At 34.3% G+C, this 19879-nt stretch overlaps 2 protein-coding genes across 2 annotated transcripts; one reads left to right on the top strand and one right to left on the bottom strand.

Moving 5' to 3' along the window:
• Positions 1–5301: 5301 nt before the first annotated feature.
• On the bottom strand, positions 5302–6204 carry LOC130737325 (uncharacterized). Its single transcript, XM_057589074.1, has one exon. It carries the CDS (start codon positions 6202–6204, stop codon positions 5302–5304), a length of 903 nt encoding a protein of 300 aa, XP_057445057.1.
• A 7695-nt stretch (positions 6205–13899) lies between these two features.
• Positions 13900–19200, top strand: LOC130741268 (hexokinase-3-like). Its single transcript, XM_057594117.1, has 9 exons — positions 13900–14451; positions 15770–15920; positions 16017–16196; positions 16621–16695; positions 17217–17372; positions 17581–17679; positions 17759–17886; positions 18453–18534; positions 18622–19200. The coding sequence occupies exons 1-9, from the start codon at positions 14180–14182 to the stop codon at positions 18973–18975; spliced, it is 1497 nt and encodes a 498-aa protein (XP_057450100.1). The 5' UTR covers positions 13900–14179; the 3' UTR covers positions 18976–19200.
• Positions 19201–19879: the final 679 nt, after the last annotated feature.

Raw genomic sequence — 19879 nt, 5'->3', positions numbered from 1 at the left:
TAATCATATAGAAAATATAACATGCTTGTAGTGCGTGTTTGGTTTTGCGATTTGCACATAATCTAAGATATGTTTACTCAAAAGTTCAGACTTATATAGCTTCTTATCAGAAATGATTTTAGAACATTGCACCATGGAACTAAACATGCTACTATTAGATGGTTGGTTGTTCATTTTGTTAAATCAATTGTCATCTTGTTAAATACTTATTTTTGACTAATCTATGCAAATATTCCTGAATAATTTGTTGATAATAGTACCCTTTAGGTTATGTTTGGATATTCATTTGACAATAGTGCAAAGAGAAGTTACATCACTTTTAGGTAAAAAAAAATGAAAATAACTCTTCTTATGAACAAGAATTGGAATGAAAGTACTTGCATGATCACACATAGATGTTGTAATCTATTGAAGTCGTTCCAAACTAACCATATTCAATATAGTCCTAGTTCAGTATTGAACTAAAACTAGTGATTTATTATACTAGCAGGGGTAGAAAAAGAGTAATTGCAAATGGTAAAAGTTAAAAGAATAGTCAATAGAGTTTGTCCGGTATTGGTGAGTGGAAGGTCCACATGTGGGGTGAAGAGGAGAGAGGAAAGGGTTGTAGCTGCTATCATCACATGGTGCTGGCATTAAACGAACAATTGTACAGAGGCCTCACACTCCTTTCACCATCAAACTCATTGAAATGTTTGTTTTTAAATCTTTTGTTTTATGGGTTGGAGAGCCTTTTTGTCCTGGCATACACTTAAGTTATGGTACTTGTATGCATTGTCAATTTGTTTGAGCCAAGCTTTGCAGCCTTTTCAAAAGGCTCTGCCCTGTTTGATGGGTTGAATTATATTTTACTGCTTGATGGTCCAATCATGATTTCCACGCTCTTTTTAAGGTACAGTTAAAAAAAGTTAAGAAACAGAGAGGGGGTGGTTATATTATAGGCACTCACCCCAAATCACACCTATCATGTCAGTAGAAATTTTTAAAAGATTCGATGTCATTGTTTTCCGAATAATGTTACCTACACACTTCCCTTTAAGGTGGAAGAAGTGGAATGAGGAGAGAGATAGGAAAAAAGAAAAAAGCAAGAGAGATAAAGTATGAGATGTGATTGATGGTAAAATGAGAGATTGAGAGAGATAAAAACAAAAAGATGTGGAAATGAAGTGTTTTAAGAATGAAGTGTGTATATATCAATACTGTTGTTTTCCAAGATAAAAAATCTGATACACATTTATGTTATGAACATATCGAGAATTAAAATCTGGTGGCTTGAAAATTTGATAGCTTTGGGCTTATGCCCCCTTGTGTTATAAAAAGAAAAAAAAAAAAAACTTTAGTAGTATGATGGTCAGGGAAAATGGTTGGAAGAGATGTTCGGTGTGTTGAGAGATGGGGGTTGAAGGGGAGATGTTGAAGTAAGAGGAGAGATATTTTTGGGTTTTTTTACCTCATTCCATCAAGTTTATGTGTAATTTTTTAAATTTTGACAATAAATTCTTAATAAAAGACATTTATGTTTAGAAATAGTTGCACATGTGTTATCACATGATTGATAAACTTGATGAAATGGATTTAAGGAACTTGATATAAGTTTCTCCCTTTTAAAAATGGGGTGCGAGTTGGGGTGGTGAAGGTGTTAATCACAACCGAAACATAGAACTAGCTTCCAAATCATTAAGTTTCAATTAACACTAATATTATGTTAAACACTTCATTTTCACTCATCTTCAGATTGATAGTTCGGTATGCAGAAAATCCTGCAAGCCATTATGTTCTTTTTTTTTTTTTGCTTATAGAACTTTGAGCATGTGGTTTTTTGTGTTTGTCAGCAGCCAGTGTGCGTGAAAGGCTTTTAATGTAGGGCCCAAATAACTGTGAGAGTCTTTGTTATCATGGCCCTATAAATCTTCCTGTCATTCTCCTACATACTACTTTAATTATTCCATGTTTTTCGACCAAAAAAAAATTATTCCATGTTTTAAAAGGAAAATGATAGAAGGCACGAGCCATTAGACGCACGACCACGCACGAGATAAAAAAATTGACATTTTTAAAATAAAAATAAAAGAACTGAGTTCTCAATGCAAAATCCCCTGAACATTCAATCCATTCCAACCCTTTTGATTCACCACACCATCCATGTAACACCAAATCCCCACAATCAACAGAACTGCTTTATGGCACAAGCAGGCACTGCAAAGTAGCTAACTTCCACCCTTGTTTTCTTGGGTTTTATCTGTAAAGTAACTAACCTCCTCAGATTTGGAGTTGGGTGAGGGAGAGATTGAGGAAGAAATTGAAGAACAAGATGGGTAATAAGTTTCTGGGTTCCACATAGAAGGCTAAAAAATTGATATTTCCCCAACAAAATGAGCTTTTTCTTGATATAAGAATGCTTATAGAAATACCCACCTCGTGGTAACCAATTGTGCCAGCAGAATCGATTTTGAACTTGGAATCGAGACCCTTTCTCTTGACCAAGTCAGTGAATACTCCATGGAAGCTTGAATTGGAGAAAAGATTCGATTTTTGTAGGAAATAGCAGATGCGGTTGGGGTTTTCTGAGTGAACAAGGAACAAGGAATGAGAAAATTGGGGTTGGAGAGAGGAATTGGGAACAGTGGCAAAATTGTAAATTAAAAGAGTTCAGTGCTTCACTGTTTAGTGTCCACATCAGCTCGTGTCTCATCGTGCCTCTCTCTCTCGTACCCTATAGCGGTGCTCGTTTTAAAATTTCAAAATAATCCAGAAAAACAAATTAAATAAAAGTAATAACGAAACAGTAGACTAATTTTTACTTTTATCTTTTCCTGTAGTTCTTGCTAAATAAATAAAAAAATCCCTGTACGCGTAGCTGTTATTGACGTATTAAGAAACAAATAAATTAATTTGCATATGGGTTATCCTTACCTAATAAATTAATCGAGAAGCACTTAATCGCAGTCATACAGTTTAAATATTCAAGCTTCTACATGATAAGGAATAGGAACAGAGTCTAATTTATCTCGTAGTATGTCAGTCTTCACTTCATCAGATAATATGATATCTTCTTCACCACAACCTGTTTACGCTGAATTTTGGTAAACAAACAGAATCCAAAAGAAATTTAAGGACCGGATTCGGAGTCCTTTCTGGGTTCTTTAGTGAAGACGTTTTAAATGTCAAGGTTGGGTTTTTGTGAAGAACGGTATGAACAAAGGGGAAAAAAGAGTAGAAGATTGAAAGGAAAAAAGAAGAACAGAAAGTAAAAGGAAATCAAAATGGCAAAGGAAATAACATTGCATTGAAAATTAAAGGTGAGAATCACAGCACACTCTTAGACTCTTTGTAGCCATATGTCACATGAGACTTGGAGGCATCCATTGAGAGTTTTGAGTAATTGTGTGAGTCTGAGTAATTTTACAATCAGATTGAAACATATAGAATGAGAAATGAAACTGCCACTAGATCATACGGTAGAGATTAAATCTTAGAAAATAACTCCCTACACTAGAGCCATACACTTGACATAAGTACAAAAACAATAACTTGCAGCCACTTCCATTTTCCAAGCCACACTCCATGTTGCATCTTCAGTAACTAACTGCCACATTTTCCTCTACTCCACTTTAATAGCCACTGGTAACTTCCACTAGCTTCCATTTGTTAACTGCCATCTTCAGTTAATCCCATTATTTCTTCAAGTCAGGTGCACCTTCATTCCACTTGAACAACCACTTCTATATTTCTGCATTGGGTCGAGGCAGTTGTCGAGCTCTTAGAAATCTTAGTCGAAATACTCTTGATCGAAGGACAAAAGCTTTGTCGAAATATACTCCAGCTAAATTCGACCACTTCTCACCAACACTGTTTATGCCAAGTTTAAATCCAATCACAAACTCGTTGGCTTAAGATCTCAAGTATACCATATCCTTCGATTCCCATCTTAATATCATAATGGCAACTAAAATCTGGCATCATAAAGCCAAAGCTTATATATCAAAATAAGAAACAAAGAAGTCTAATTTAACAATGAGTTAAATTGACTTCGTACAATTGTTTCGAAGTGCTCTATCAAAATATAATTTCGAGTAACTCTTGCTAACACCATATATTTCGACCAATATATATTTCACAATAATTTGGCACTAGCCAGAAATTACACTGAAACATGTCATGCATTCATGTACATCATATCTCAATGATTAATTTCCAAACCTGTAAATTTTGGTGTTAACAGAGGCCCCCCAAAATGTTGTTTCTCGAATGAAGTGAGAGGAATAACATTTTGAGTTATATCACCAAAATTAACTAAATAGTTCATGGCCTTTTGCAATCGCATTTTGGCTGCTGCCAATTTTCAATTGTGTACCTCCACAAGTATTGGTCGAAATATTGGGTTAGTAATACTGCCAAGATAAATTCAAAAGCTCATTGCCATTCGAAGGACATCTCAACACTGAGACCAATAAATAAATGAAGTTCTGAGACATGGGTTATTGGTTTGCCACTTTGTCATATGGCTTCGAGTAAGGAGCTTCAATATTCCTTCCCAGCAAAAGGTTCCACTAATTATAATAGTCTCTCATCTACATATTTTCGACCAATTACATACCATTGACAATAACTTGGCAGCAGTGTTGGTCGAAAAAATTCACTTAATTAAGATTTTGAAGGGACATACTATTTCTCATTGATTTCGGCCACAGAGGCCATTTTTCGGCAATATGCCGAAATTTAAACTATGGTGCTAGTACTTTAGCCAATCCCTTTTGGGTTTGAGGTCCTTGGCAAATTCTGGCTCCTTTTCACCATAACCCTCTGATAGTCACTTGTAGTCTTCAATCCTCTAAAGGATTTTGCTGGAATTTTTCTCTTATTCTCACCCTCATAAGTATAAGGAGACTTAGGCTTGAATTCAGCCATATTCACTTCATTCTCATCACTATCATTATCCTCATCAGATTGATCAACTTCATCTTGACCAATTTCAGAATTTTGAGTGGCTCTTATGCAAGAACTTTCTTCTCCTTGAAAAACTTCTTCAGGCTTGTATTTCTCAAGCCTTAGTTTCTCTACTCTTCTAACCTTATCAGCCAATTGAATCATATCTATGAACTCATCATTAACCAAATTCTTTTTGATCGAATAGTCTAGGCCCCCAATAGCCATTTTTACTAATTCGAATTCAGGCACATGAGTAGAACATCTAGTTTCCATATGCCTAAATCGAATTAAGTAGTCATCTATTGGCTCATTCGGTTGCCTCTTAACATTAGCCAAGTCCATTAATGACACTTTGGTTTCTCCTCTAAAGAATTATTCATGAAAAGCCATCTCCAATTCATTCCAATTATGGATCGAATTAGGAGGTAGAGTAGTAAACCAAGTGAAAGCATTTTTCGTCAAGGAACTTGGAAAATATTTCATTTTCAACAGTTCATTGTTAGCAAGATCACAAATTTCAAGTTGATACCTTGCAATATGCTCAACAGTTGATTCACCTGTGTCTCCTGAAAATTTAGTAACTTTTGGAACATTTCCTCCCCTTGGAAGTTCTGCTTGAAGAACTACTTCAGAAAACGGAGACGTGAAATTTGGACGATTGACATATCCAACATTGAAACCATGATGATTTAGAACTTCTTCGACAGCATTGGCCACATTTTGTGGCCCCCCATAATCATTTTGATTTCGATTAACTAAGACATTGTTGTCTAAATTCTGATCAAAATTATGTGGCTGCTTTTCGACTGAATTTTCTTGTCCATTCAGAACTTCGTTTGGACCAAAATTCTGATCTTGAGACAAATTTTGAGGCTCATTTTGACTAAAATTCTGAACTTCATGTTGAGTAAAACTTAGAGGCACACTTTGACCATAATCAGGAACTTGATGGAACGCTTGGTTCAAAGGCGGTGCTCCAAAAACATCAGCAATTCGACACAATTGTCGAGTCAAGTGTTGAGTATTTTGAATGAGAGGATTAAGCATAGTTGACATCTGTTGTGTCAACATGCTCACCATATTGTACCTACTTTCATCAATTTGTTGCCTAATTGATTGTAAATCAATATCAGTGGTTGAATTTGATGGAAATAAATTCAATGAACCACTTTGAATCAAAGGCATGGTCATTCCCAATGTGTTGAACTGTGTATGTTCTTGACCATTTTGATTTGCTCCTTGCCCAGAATTTTCAGAAATGACATCATTTGTCATTCTGCCATTAAACATTTTCACAAAATTCTAAGTACTACCTGAATGAAAAATATCAATATACTAATTGGTGGCCAAGTTCCAATTTGAACTCAAATAGAATTCAATTCGTTGCACAGTAGCACAATACGTTGGCCTTCTTGATATTGGTTTTTTAAATTCTAAAAAACCAATTCTTGAAATCAAATGGTCAATTTAGACCAATATATCAAATCAACGAGATAATGTCAATAACTGAAATTCAGAACTGGACCATAAATGACACTAAAAAACTTAGTTTTCACTAAAATGGTCCCACCAGGTGTGCCAATTTGTTTACGCTGAATTTTGGTAAACAAACAGAATCCAAAAGCAATTTAAGGACCGGATTCGGAGTCCTTTCTGGGTTCTTTAGTGAAGACGTTTTAAATGTCAAGGTTGGGTTTTTGTGAAGAACGGTATGAACAAAGGGGAAAAAAGAGTAGAAGATTGAAAGGAAAAAAGAAGAACAGAAAGTAAAAGGAAATCAAAATGGCAAAGGAAATAACATTGCATTGAAAATTAAAGGTGAGAATCACAGCACACTCTTAGTCTCTTTGTAGCCATATGTCACATGAGACTTGGAGGCATCCATTGAGAGTTTTGAGTAATTGTGTGAGTCTGAGTAATTTTACAATCAGATTTTCTACTTATAGAATGAGAAATGAAACTGCCACTAGATCCTACGGTAGAGATTAAATCTTAGAAAATAACTCCCTACACTAGAGCCATACACTTGGCATAAGTACAAAAACAATAACTTGCAGCCACTTCCATTTTCCAAGCCACACTCCATGTTGCATCTTCAGTAACTAACTGCCACATTTTCCTCTACTCCACTTTAATAGCCACTGGTAACTTCCACTAGCTTCCGTTTGCTAACTGCCATCTTCAGTTAATCCCATTATTTCTTCAAGTCAGTTGCACCTTCATTCCACTTGAACAACCACTTCTATATTTCTGCATTGGGTCGAGGCAGTTGTCGAGCTCTTAGAAATCTTAGTCGAAATACTCTTGATCGAAGGACAAAAGCTTTGTCGAAATATACTCCAGCTAAATTCGACCACTTCTCACCAACACTGTTTATGCCAAGTTTAAATCCAATCACAAACTCGTTGGCTTAAGATCTCAAGTATACCATGTCCTTCGATTCCCATCTTAATATCATAATGGCAACTAAAATCTGGCATCATAAAGCCAAAGCTTATATATCAAAATAAGAAACAAAGAAGTCTAATTTAACAATGAGTTAAATTGACATCGTACAATTGTTTCGAAGTGCTCTATCAAAATATAATTTCGAGTAACTCTTGCTAACACCATATATTTCGACCAATATATATTTCACAATAATTTGGCACTAGCCAGAAATTACACTGAAACATGCCATGCATTCATGTACATCATATCTCAATGATTAATTTCCAAACCTGTAAATTTTGGTGTTAACACAACCTTAATTATAAACATGATTCTTAACATGATAGTGTTTGTTTGGTTTTCAGTTAGGAAATCGGTTTGAAGTATTGGAATTCGATATCACGATTTCCAATACACATTCAGCCAATGGAATGCACTTGTGAGTTGAGTGGATGTGCTTTCACATTCACCCAACTGAAAACCAAACAGGCTTACAACTGAAAATCAACAATAACATGTTGCCACCACATGACGCAACTTTTGTTTTAGGAAAAACAAAGCGAGGCCATAGTGTAAGGACAAAGTTGGAGAAACTTTTCAATAAGTATACGTACGGAATCATCAAATTACCAATCTCTTTTCTCTATGTCAAGGCTTTCAAACAAAATACTCTATGTTGACAACACAGTTAATTTCAACCTTAAATAGAAGGAGGAATAGTTTAACTTTAAATCATCTCTTGAGTTTTTACACATGACCTTCATCAATATGTGTTACATCCTTTAGATCAATTTTCCTTTTTTTGGCTAGTCAATACCCTTGAGATCAATTTAATGACCATGAGTTGTCAAAAAACATTTAATGAGCATGCAAGATTGCTCAACGTTCTATGGAAGAGAATGGGCTTTTTGACGTGAAAAAAAGAATGGGCTTCTTTGTTTGTAGCCCACGAGGCGAAGAGATGTAGTTTTGAAATCAATGGTTGATGCGACAAAAAAAAATCAATGGTTGATAAAAACAAAAGATTTGACCAAAAAAAAACAAAAGCAACGTAGTGCAAAAAAATTAATTAACTATAAAAAGTTAAACACAGTAACAAACAAAAAACTTGTTTCATAATGACAAAGGTCGACTATTTTACTTTAGATGAGGATTTAATCACATCATTTCATATTTGAAAGGATATGATCTGATGTCAATTAAAAAATGTGAAGATATCTTCATTCAAAAAAGTTGTGTAAATGACCTATGAGAAAATTTGGACTCACTTATCTTCAATGTGATTGGATAATTGGTTATTTAACCCAAATTTTTTTATGGGTCATTTAGACAACTCCTTAAAAAAATGTGAGATTTGTTAATACTTTTTTTTTTCTTCTTCTCATACATTAGATCACGAAGATAAGTTATAACTTTCCATGATTCTTAGATCTCTCCTCTCAATTTATATGTCTACCAGTTCATATCACTTGAATTATTATTCGATAATGTTAATATTATCTTTTATATTAATTATTAAAATTTTCTTCTAAAAAAATTGTTTACCAACTAAAATTTTATTACGTACTACTACAGAGGAACATGTGTAAATGTGAGAGTTAAACTCTAAAACCACTTGGCTAATTAACATTTTACTTTACCAAATCAACAATGATATATACACACCTCATGTTTTAAACACTTCATTTTCAACTATTTTTATTTTTATCTCTCTCCTCTTAACATCTATCACATCTCATATTTTCTTTCTCTTACTTTTTCTTTTTTTCCTATCTCTCTCCTCCTCCACCTCTCTCCACCTCATTTTAGAAGTGTGAACATAACATTATTATACACACTTCACTTTCTCTTCCATATAATTTCCACATATTTTTCTTTTTATCTCTCTTTGTATTTTCTCTCACATCACAAATCATACTATTCATTTCTCTTTCATTTCTACTCAATCTTACAAGGTGAAGGTGGAATTGATATGTCAACTAAACATTATTCATTCGAAAATGAAGAAATGTTTTTAAGCGCTCGTTGCACGCGTCAACTCCCCTTTAATTAGGTTCATCAAAATATTGAATTAATCCAAAAATGTCTGTTCCACGCTCCTTTTGACGTCGTGTAATCATGGTGGTTTTCATATGCAAATGTATGTAACTTATAAATCATGAAAAAAATTAATGAGCATGACAAGTTGTTTAATTCTAGCGTGCCCAAAAAAGGAATTATATTATATCAAATCCCATCAACCTTTTTCATCTACATTATATGTCCATGAAATATTTGATATATTGCGCATGGGATGTAAAGGTGGGAGGGTGAATTACAATTTTGATTAATTAACTAGACTTTGGTGTCACTTTCATATGGGCCTCATCACAGGTCACTGAAGATCCAATCAATTTTTGCTCTTTTAGCTGTAGGCCACGCTGAATTTTGAGTTTTTTCCAAACAAAAAATACAGTGAATTGTGAGCACGTGTTTTATTAGAATTGTACATGAAAACGGTGCGCGGGGGAGGGAAGCCCAACGAACATATATATATTAATTAGTAAAAGGGTAGGTGTAGTCAACTCAACTCAAATGGTTTCATTTTGGATCCGACTCTTCTAAATTTAAAGGTAAAATAAGTCATCACAATTCACAATAGTTAATTAAGTTGTTTTATTAAATTTTATAAATTCTTAATATTTGCAATTTCTTACTTTATCTTCTAAAATGACTCCCTCATGTTTTAGAGCAGCCAGAAACCCTTTCATTTTAATTTGGTGTCTTTGCATAAACAAACACACTTGTTAAATGTACGGTCACGATCATTCCTTGTTCATCACTACTGCAGCAATGTATGTATGCAATGTAAGCATTATCAATATGAATGATACTCAGAAAATCTCGTGACTCAACTCAGTCGACAAAAATCAAACCACATAACACAGACAGACTTTATTTAATGATTTCCCCCACAATCAACAAAACCACCAAACTTTCTTCCGTACACTGTGATTGTGAATGCAAAATCAATGTGATTTTATTTTTCATAAACTCATAATCTGTTCTGCAACAATAAATAACTTAATGTATAGGAAGATTATATATATTTTGAAAGAATAACATGCATACATGATATTGAGTTAATAGATTAATCTTTAATTGATTTTGTGTTATTTAATTTGTATTCTCACATTTTTTTTTTGGATTTGAGAAGCAAACAAAGTTAAAAGTTAAAACATAGGGAGGGGCAGGGGAAAAGAACAGTACTGCTACGCTGCGTGTGGGATTTTTAGCTTTAGTTGTGCTGGTGCCTCTGAAATCACAGCTGGAATTAGCGGATGCCAGCTGCTACTGTACGGACTCCAATACGCAGCTACCGTCGCCGTTTCTGTCTCCTCCTTTTTTTTTTAAATAAAATAAACAAAACTCACTTTCTCACAGTGATTCACTGTTAGAGCGGTGCATGTTTAGATACACAGCGAAAAATCATAATAAAGTTAAAATTATAATGAAGAACCATAAAAGTTAGGGTAACTTCCATGATTTTGCCTTACATCTACTTGTGTTTCAAGTTTCACATTGACTTAAAATGCAACTAAAATAGTCTTCATAACAAATAGAGTGATCTCTCGTGAATTCTAAAACTGTATGTTTAACACGTCATAAATCTGTTTATTGCACACTACTCGTATACAGATCATTGATAGATGTTCAGTCCTGAAAATTCGAAGCATGAACTAATTCTAAAAGCTTAAATTGTTGAATTAAGATTAAAAAGATTGAAATAATTATTTTTCAAACCCACTTAAATTAAACCAACTAAGAGTTCAAAAAAAAATGTAAATAAAAACACGGTTTGAGAACAAATGTACTTATTTTGGAAATAAATTATGTTGGCTTGGAAGTTGGAAACCAGTACATGTGTGCTGCTGAGACTGAGAGACAAACCCACTCAGCAATTTATGAGATTACAGTCTTGCCCTTTTCTTTTTCTTTTCATACTTTGAACGTTGAACCACGATCAATTTTTTCGAACTACGAGCGTGCCTGCGATTTGCAATGGCAATGAGCTGGTTAAACAGAGTCTTATGTCGACCAAAAACAAAAACTGAGTCTTATGTATTTTCAAATTTTATGGTTAAAAATATATAATAAAAAACATTTAAAAGTTTTCATTCACAGTTGATGAGAATATCATTATATATATTGAGAGTGAAGCTCATTAATTTAGAGGTAAGTAAAATTTACATACATACATTTCATAACTATAAATAATGGGTGACAGAAAAAAATTAAGATATTGTATTGCTTGTATTACTCAACTCCAACTCTTATATTTTTCTTTAAATGTAGATGTGAAAATAGGCAGAAATAGTTGAAATAGAATTTGGGAGCAAAACTAAAATTAAAGGAATATAAATTTATTTTCAAGGCATATTTCCTTCTCACTAATTTCCATCCTCTTAAACCTCAACAAACAAACATAGTGTTATAGAGTGCTGGAATTTATATTCAATTAATTGTCTATAAACGTTGAGTTTAACGTGGTAGCTAGAATATTACCCCTCAGTTTATATGTTTGTGAGTTTGTGTTTAATGGGTTGAAGATATAGTAAAAATCTATTTCACTTACCTTTTCTCTCTTTGTGTAGGTTGGAGAAAACATAGTTTCAAAAAAAAAACTTGTACTCAAAAACGCAAATTTGATACAAATGAATTAAAATGACTGAAAGCGTGAATAACTGAGCTGTTATATAAGATTGAAAAATCAGACCTTCACAAGTAGTTAATCAATGAAAATATTTATAAATACAAATAATTGAAATAGGGCTTGTGTAATATCGCTACCCTACAATATATTAAAAGGAGGTTAGTGTTGTCATGAAGTTAATAATAAAGACAAGAACCATGTCATATGCCTGTTTTCTAGTTTGGGACTCTATCAAAAAGACAAAAATAATCCAGAACACCTTTAAGGCAAATGTAGTGTATTTTTTGTTAGCAAAGCTTAATGGTGTTTAGTGTATATAGTTTTTTGTGTTAAGGGGTTAACTGAGTACCCACTTTAATTAAGTTTTAAAACATAATAATAATAATCACATGAAATGAAAATTTCATCAGCCAATATATATGTCTTTTTAGAATTAAAAAACTACATTTAAAAAAAAGAATTAAAAAACTACAATAAGAATTTAATTAAGAAAGGGACAATGTATGCTCAATAATAAAGAAGGTAATTATTGTCTTAGAAAGAATATAATTATTAAAAGTATAAAATAATTTGAAATTATTTCAACACAAACTTGTTTACGTTATATAATTATTTTAATTTAAAGTTTAAATTCATACTTTTAACAGTACTAATTTGGTAATAAATTGTACGAAGCTTATGGATTCCGAAGGTTTTGCCCTCTCTTGGAGGACATTAGAGATTGGTGAAGGATGGATTGGAAGGTGGCTTAAGTGGGTTCTTAGGGAGTGCAACACGGCGGCAAATTGTCTTGTAGAGCTGGGCGCGACTGCACGAGCTTGAGAATGATTGAAGTTCACTATTTGAAGATTCTTCATTTGGAGTTAGAATTCTTTATTTTAAGGGATTTGTTATTTTTTTATCTAGTTGTTCTTGTTATTATATAGTTTTTCCAAAAAAAGAAAAGAAAATTATAAAGTATCACTAAAATTAAAACTAACATATTATTAATATAATATTATATAATAAAAATAGTAATTAAATAATAAATATGAAAATTATCGTATATTTATTTTATGCTTTCTTTCTCCATCATTTCGGATTTTATTTAAATTGTTATATTATTTTTACCATTACCTTCAATTTTTTTTAACCATATTGTTTGCGGGAAAACAATCTTAACTCGAACCTGTAATATTACTTAATGAAATTAGATAGACACCCAAAAATCAATAAATAAGTAATTTGAGTTTAATTTCAATGCAATAAAAGTGTAATTTTAAAGGTTTATTAATTAAATTAACTTTATTTAATACATTTAAAATTTTTCAAAATCTGATTGATTAACCTATATCAGTGTGATCATATATTTCCGATACTCGAAAAAAAATCATAAATTTCTCCTCAAGTAATATTTTAATTTATTTTTTATTACAAAAATGGTAAAATCAGATAAATTGTGTTGTGTCAATTCAATTCAAGTTGACATATTTTATGATTCTTAAATATTGATGGATTGATACGGGTTTGAAAAATAAAAATAAAAAACTAGTATAGTAATAAAAACGTGATGTGGAAAACATAATAAAAGTGGAAGCAAAATAAAGATATAGATATTTTGCATGTGATATATACTACATTCTTGGGAGAAGTAGAAGGATAGAGAAAGAGAAAGAGAAAGAGAAAGAGAAAGAGTGAGCACAAGTCAAACTTGTCATTAACCTCAAAATCTCTCATAAACGGTAAAAAGATCGTGTTGAGATACCGTGACAAATCCGTCATTTCATAAACTCTTCAAGGGCAAATCCGTCTTTTCATATTCCTTATAAAACTTCCCACCCATACCGGTTCTCCTTCCAACAACACATCACAAGCCGCCTCCCCCCCTCTCTCTCTCTCTCTCTCTCTCTCTCTTCTCCTCTGCACTTTTCCGGTTCCGTTCGCCGGAGAATCCACTCGCCGCCGGCGACTTGCTTGCTTCGTCCGAGCGCAACCGTGTTAGAGAAAGATTTCCTGCCTGTTTTGTTGCGGACTGAGGTTGGTTGAAGCACCCGCGTGCATGTTAAAACGTCGACGTTTTGCTGCGTCGAGCAATCGGAGGAGAGTGTGGAAGCGGCGTCGTACGATGTAGCTTGATCGATCGCGGACATGGGGAGAGTGGTGGTAGGCTTGGCGGCGACTGTGGCTGTGACGGCTTGTGCGGTGGCGGCGGTGGTGGTGGGGAGAAGAGTCAGGAGTAGGAGGAAGTGGAGGAAAGTGCTCAATGTGCTCAGGGAGCTTGAGGAAGGCTGTGATACCACCGTTGGGAGGTTGAGGCAGGTGGTGGATGCTATGGCAGTGGAGATGCACGCTGGTTTGGCTTCAGAAGGTGGTTCCAAGCTCAAAATGCTTCTCACCTACGTTGATAATCTCCCTAATGGGTAATCATTTTAAGCTTTCCTCTTCGTTTTGCGCTGTTAGCTTCAATTAACTGTGCCATTGAATAGTGTTCCATTTTTTATTTGATGGGCCTTCTTCTACGCTGTTGCTGATGCTGATGGGGTTTCAGTATATTCCTGGCTCTGTTCTCACTATTTGTGTCATTTTCGCTGTCTGTTTTCGGGCTTCCCCTGTTTTTGGCGTGTTTTCTTTCAATGTGCTTGTAATTTCTATGCCCTGTTGTGTGTATAGCCTAATCACTTCAAGTTATAGTCTATTTGATGGCGTTGGATTTTTCACCTATATGTGCTTAGTTTCTGGTTTTCAAGTATGTGAGCAGCAACATTTTTGAATGGAGATTTTTTTTTTAACTAACATTAACTTTTTTAAACATCCAATTAATAGTTATCTGCTCTGGACTGTGGTCTTTTGAGAAATGTATGCCGTGATGCGTGATTCGTGTCAGTGATTAAGGTCACTTGTAAGCTGTAAGAATGATGTAAGAATGAGTTAGTGCATGTATGTTTGTTTTTGGATCCACATTCAGTGAATGCCAGCGGGACTATGATAGTCTGTTCCATGTTTTGTGCCTCGTGACGCTGTTCTCAAATCCCAAGGCACTGAGCTGTAGTTGTAACCGATATCCAATTAATATTTATCGGCTCATGTACTGTGCTGTTTTGAGTAATCGACGCTGATGCATGATTTGGGTGAGTGCTTCAGGTAATTAGAATGATGTAAGAATGATTCAGTGCATGTTTGCTTTTGGATCCGTATTCAGTGTATGCCAGCGAGACTTGACAGTCTCTTTCATGTTTCGTGCCTCGCTGTTCTCGAATTCCAAGGCACTGAACAGTAGTTGTAACCGAAATTCAAACAGGCTGTAGTTCTTAATTTCTGGTTGTTTGATTTCATTTATACCTATTTCGAGCGTTACTGAATGTGGATCCAAAAGTGAATGCGGATATATTAATCGCTACTACGAGCGCGTGTATTGCAATTACCATCTTCATTTTCTTCAGCAAGATATATTTATGGCTACATGTTATATTATCAACTTGCATTGCCACTATAAGCGCGTGCATTGCTATTACCATCTTCATTTTCTTCAGCAAGATATATTAATGGCTACATGTTATGTTATCAACTTGCATTGCTACTACGAGCGCGTGCATTGCAATTACCATCTTCATTTTCTTCAGCAAGATATATTAATGGCTACATGTTATGTTGTCAACATGCTTGAGTATAACTTTTGTTCTGATTATATAGTTGTATTTTCAGATAGATTTGTTTTGACATATAATTTTCTTGTATCAGGACCGAGAGGGGAACGTATTATGCACTGCATCTTGGGGGTACCAATTTCAGGGTCTCGCGGGTTCATTTAAGTGGTCAATCTTGCTCTGCCTTGGAACATGAAGTAGAACGACAACCTATTCCCCAACCTCTGATGACTAGTAGAGGCGAGGTGACTTGTTGAAACTCGCCCAAATTTCAGTGTTCTGTGGTTTTTTGTTTGCTCTTTTAATATGACGGAGTTTAATTTATCTTTTGCTGCTCGCAGGAACTCTTTGATTTTATTGCTTCTTCGTTAAAGGAATTCATTGCTAAAGAAGGGGATAGTTCCAATATTTCACAGGACTGCAGGGAACTTGGGTTTACATTCTCCTTTCCTGTGAAACAAATGTCTGTTTCATCTGGCATCTTAATCAAATGGACAAAAGCGTTTTCCATTGCAGATATGGTAAGTCAATTGACTTTGCAGCATTCATTGGGAACTTTGTAATAGGAAGCAATTCTTGTTTCGTTCTTATGGTGAACTTTGTCATATGCGTGATCTTGAACGGGGGTGATAATTTGATTTGTTTTGTATATATTTTGAAAAAATATTTTGTAATCTTAAAGTATTACGTTTGTTGTGTAGTTGAATTTAATTTTCAATTTTGTTTACATTTGTTATAGGTCTCAGAGCAGGCTTCTAACCATCCTGGCCCGATTAAACAGTTACGAAAATGGCTATTTTCTTTCAAAATGTCTATTTTCTTTTTACCCTTTGAGCAGTTATGAAATAGATGTTAATATCCTGTTCAAGTTGCACTTGGTTTTTCTGTAGTAGTGATGTAAATATCAAAGCCATGTGAGTCTGAAGAAAAACCGATTGTTGACAGGTAGGAAGAGATGTTGCGGCATGTTTGCAGGAAGCTTTGACTCGAAAAGGCCTAGATGTCCGGGTAGCTGTCTTGGTAAGGAAGTGCTTTAATTTTTAGGTTATCAATCAATTTTCTTTTTTCATACTTTTTTTCTCACAATAATGCTTGCCTTTTGATCACACAATCAGTATTGAGATGTCTTGTGATTTCTAAGATCACTTCTTCCTTTAATGATTTTTTTAAGGATATTAGTAATGTTCTGTAACTTGAAAGATGTCTGAGTTTATTATTTTATTTGACTTTATCATTGATAAATCTAAATAATAAAATGGATGCGTGTGGAATGAACTAGCATGATACCTTGGCGGTTGCTCACATGGCCTAGTGGTTCTTTTTTTTATTTAATGTTATTTGCCTGTTAAAAGCTACTTTTACACAATGTCATTTTTTTCTTCCAATTCTGTTTTTGAACTGGATTATATTGTAATGATTTCTATAGTTGTGTAAATTTTATACCCTAATCTTGTGTGGAGGAAAATGTGTTCGTTCATGTAAAATACTTCGTTTTTGTTTCATTACATGAGTTGAAACATGACTTCCTGTTTGTATTACAGGTTAATGACACAGTTGGAACATTAGCTCTTGGACATTATCATGACACAGATACTGTTGCTGCAATTATAATTGGTACTGGTACCAACGCCTGCTATCTGGAGCGAGTTGATGCTATCATCAAGTCTCAGGGTCTTCTTACCTCATCAGGAAGAATGGTAGTGTTCTCTTTTCGTTTCATGTTTTTTGGGGGGTTTTGGCTTTGAACTTCATAATTTAGTTTTTTTATAATTTGGTTTTTGATTGAGCTCAATGGTATGTGACCTATATAGCTGACCTCACTTAGTGGGGTAAGGCTTTTGTTGTTGTTGGTGTTGTTGTTATTGGTTTTGGTTTTGAACTGATTGTAGTCATTGTGTTTTCTAGGTTGTCAATATGGAATGGGGAAACTTTTGGTCATCTCACTTACCAAGAACATCATATGACATTGATTTAGATGCTGAGAGCCCTAATCCAAATGATCAGGTTAGTTTCCGCTTCTATTGACTTCTGTTGCTGGATTTGTCTTTTATCTTGACTAAAATGTTGGGGATTTGGAATGCAGGGTTTCGAGAAAATGATATCAGGAATGTATCTTGGTGACATTGTTAGGAGAGTTATTCTCAGGATGTTATTGGAATCGGAAATGTTTGGACCTATTTCTTCCAAGCTCTCAACCCCTTTCATACTGAGGTGTGAACTGAAATCTCTGTCATGCATTATGTATTCCAAGGAAAACATACTAACTACTGAAACCGGAATGAGATCTTTTTCATTAAAAAAAAGTGATATTGTTTTACAATGTTGATGTGGATATTTAACTTGTTTGATGATTTAGTAATATCTAAACTGAAGATCCCTGACATAATATGAATTTTATGTTTTAATATTTTTTGACATCCATAATACTATTTTGCTAAGTTCTGCTCTTCATTATTTTGCTCTCATGTCTGGCTCATCAATTAATAGTTCACTTTCATTTTGATTAATTACGACCAATTTCATATTGCTTTATGAGATTGAATTTGCAGTAGGAATTTATATTAATTCTATGAACCTTGTCATTTTGTATTGTTTTGATCCTTTACTGAAGGACCTTTAGTATGCTTCTGGAAATGATGCGCTTCTTTCTTTCCCATCTATGCTTACGTTTTCTATAGACATATTTCCTAGGATTGCTAAAATTTTCCATACTCAAATGTTCATTTCCAAATCTCAGGCTCTAAATAGATTTAATCTCTTTCCCGATGGAATTTCAGGACTCCATTAATGGCTGCTATGCATGAAGATGATTCTCCTGATTTGGGGGAAGTTGCGAAAATCCTTAATGACGTTTTCGAGGTAAACGAGTCAAGACACCACCATATATATTGCTGTCCTTGTCTGCTAGTTTAAGAATACTATTTAAAATGTATTTGGCTATCTCAGATTCCAGATGTTCCTCTGAAGGCAAGGAAAATTGTGGTGAAGGTGTGTGATGTGGTGACTCGAAGAGCCGCCCGATTAGCAGCCGCCGGCATTGTCGGTATCTTGAAGAAGATTGGTCGAGACGGGAGTGGTGGCATCGCAGGTGGACGGAGTAGAAGTGACATGAAAATGAGAAGAACAGTTGTGGCCATTGAAGGAGGAATGTATTCTAGCTATCCATTGTTTAGGGAGTACTTGCGTGAAGCTTTGAATGAAATAATGGGAGAAGATATTGCTAAGCATGTAGTTCTGAAAGTGACCGAAGATGGATCGGGTATTGGGGCGGCACTGCTTGCAGCCTCCTATTCATCCTGAAATGTGAATAGGGTTGGTACACCTGCTATAAATTATTTATATATATATTGATTGAAATATATATATACACACATAGCCCTGTAAATTATATGTTCTTTCTATTTTATGTCTCTCTGTGTAAAGGAAGGTTTCGTCTATTCTTTGATCAATGTTCATTTATATAATTAATGTAATTTTTTTTACTGGCATGGATTTCTTATCAGTTGGTAATTGGTATTACTTAGAGATGATGGCTTTAATATCTTCCAATGTACAAAAAAAAAAAGATGATGGCTTTTAAATCACACATCAGCTGAGATCTCTTCTATTCAATGAATAATAGTGTTAGGAGTAATTGCTTAAACTCCTGACACTATATTACATTGATTATAAGAGGTCTCAACTTGTGTTTGCTTGGAACTATTGATTCCCGAGATTATCACATCAACTGCAGAATTGATGATCATGCAACCTGATCTGCCTGACTAACGTGCTTCTCAATATTTGCAGATATACTTCGTGACCTAGGTATGAAAAGAATTTAATATTTTTTGGGAAGAGTAATTGGTTTTCTAAAGAGTTATGAAGCATTGCATGAGAGAAGTTATTAGTAATTTAGAGATATGTGTAGGGATCTTAAAAATGAATGGAAGAATGGTCTAGGTAGGACATTATAATAATTGTTATTTCTACAAATGCATGCAAGCATTGATGAATAAAATTGTTAATGGATGCGCTTTTGAAAATAAGAAAAATAATTATACAAATATTCAAATATTCACATTCGAGTGTAAGTGCCCCCATTCCGCTCCTTGAGCTTCCTGAATGTTTGTTCTTCGTCCTCAAGCTAGCAAGTTGGTAGAGAGTAGAGACATTGACCCTTTTTTTTTGTTTAAACCAAATACATTTTCCATTGAGATAATCC

Source organism: Lotus japonicus, chromosome 2 (genome assembly GCF_012489685.1).
Source record: "Lotus japonicus ecotype B-129 chromosome 2, LjGifu_v1.2".
NCBI lineage: Eukaryota > Viridiplantae > Streptophyta > Magnoliopsida > Fabales > Fabaceae > Lotus > Lotus japonicus.
Note: the sequence above shows the minus strand (reverse complement) of the source record. Positions and strands in the feature narration are given on the sequence as shown.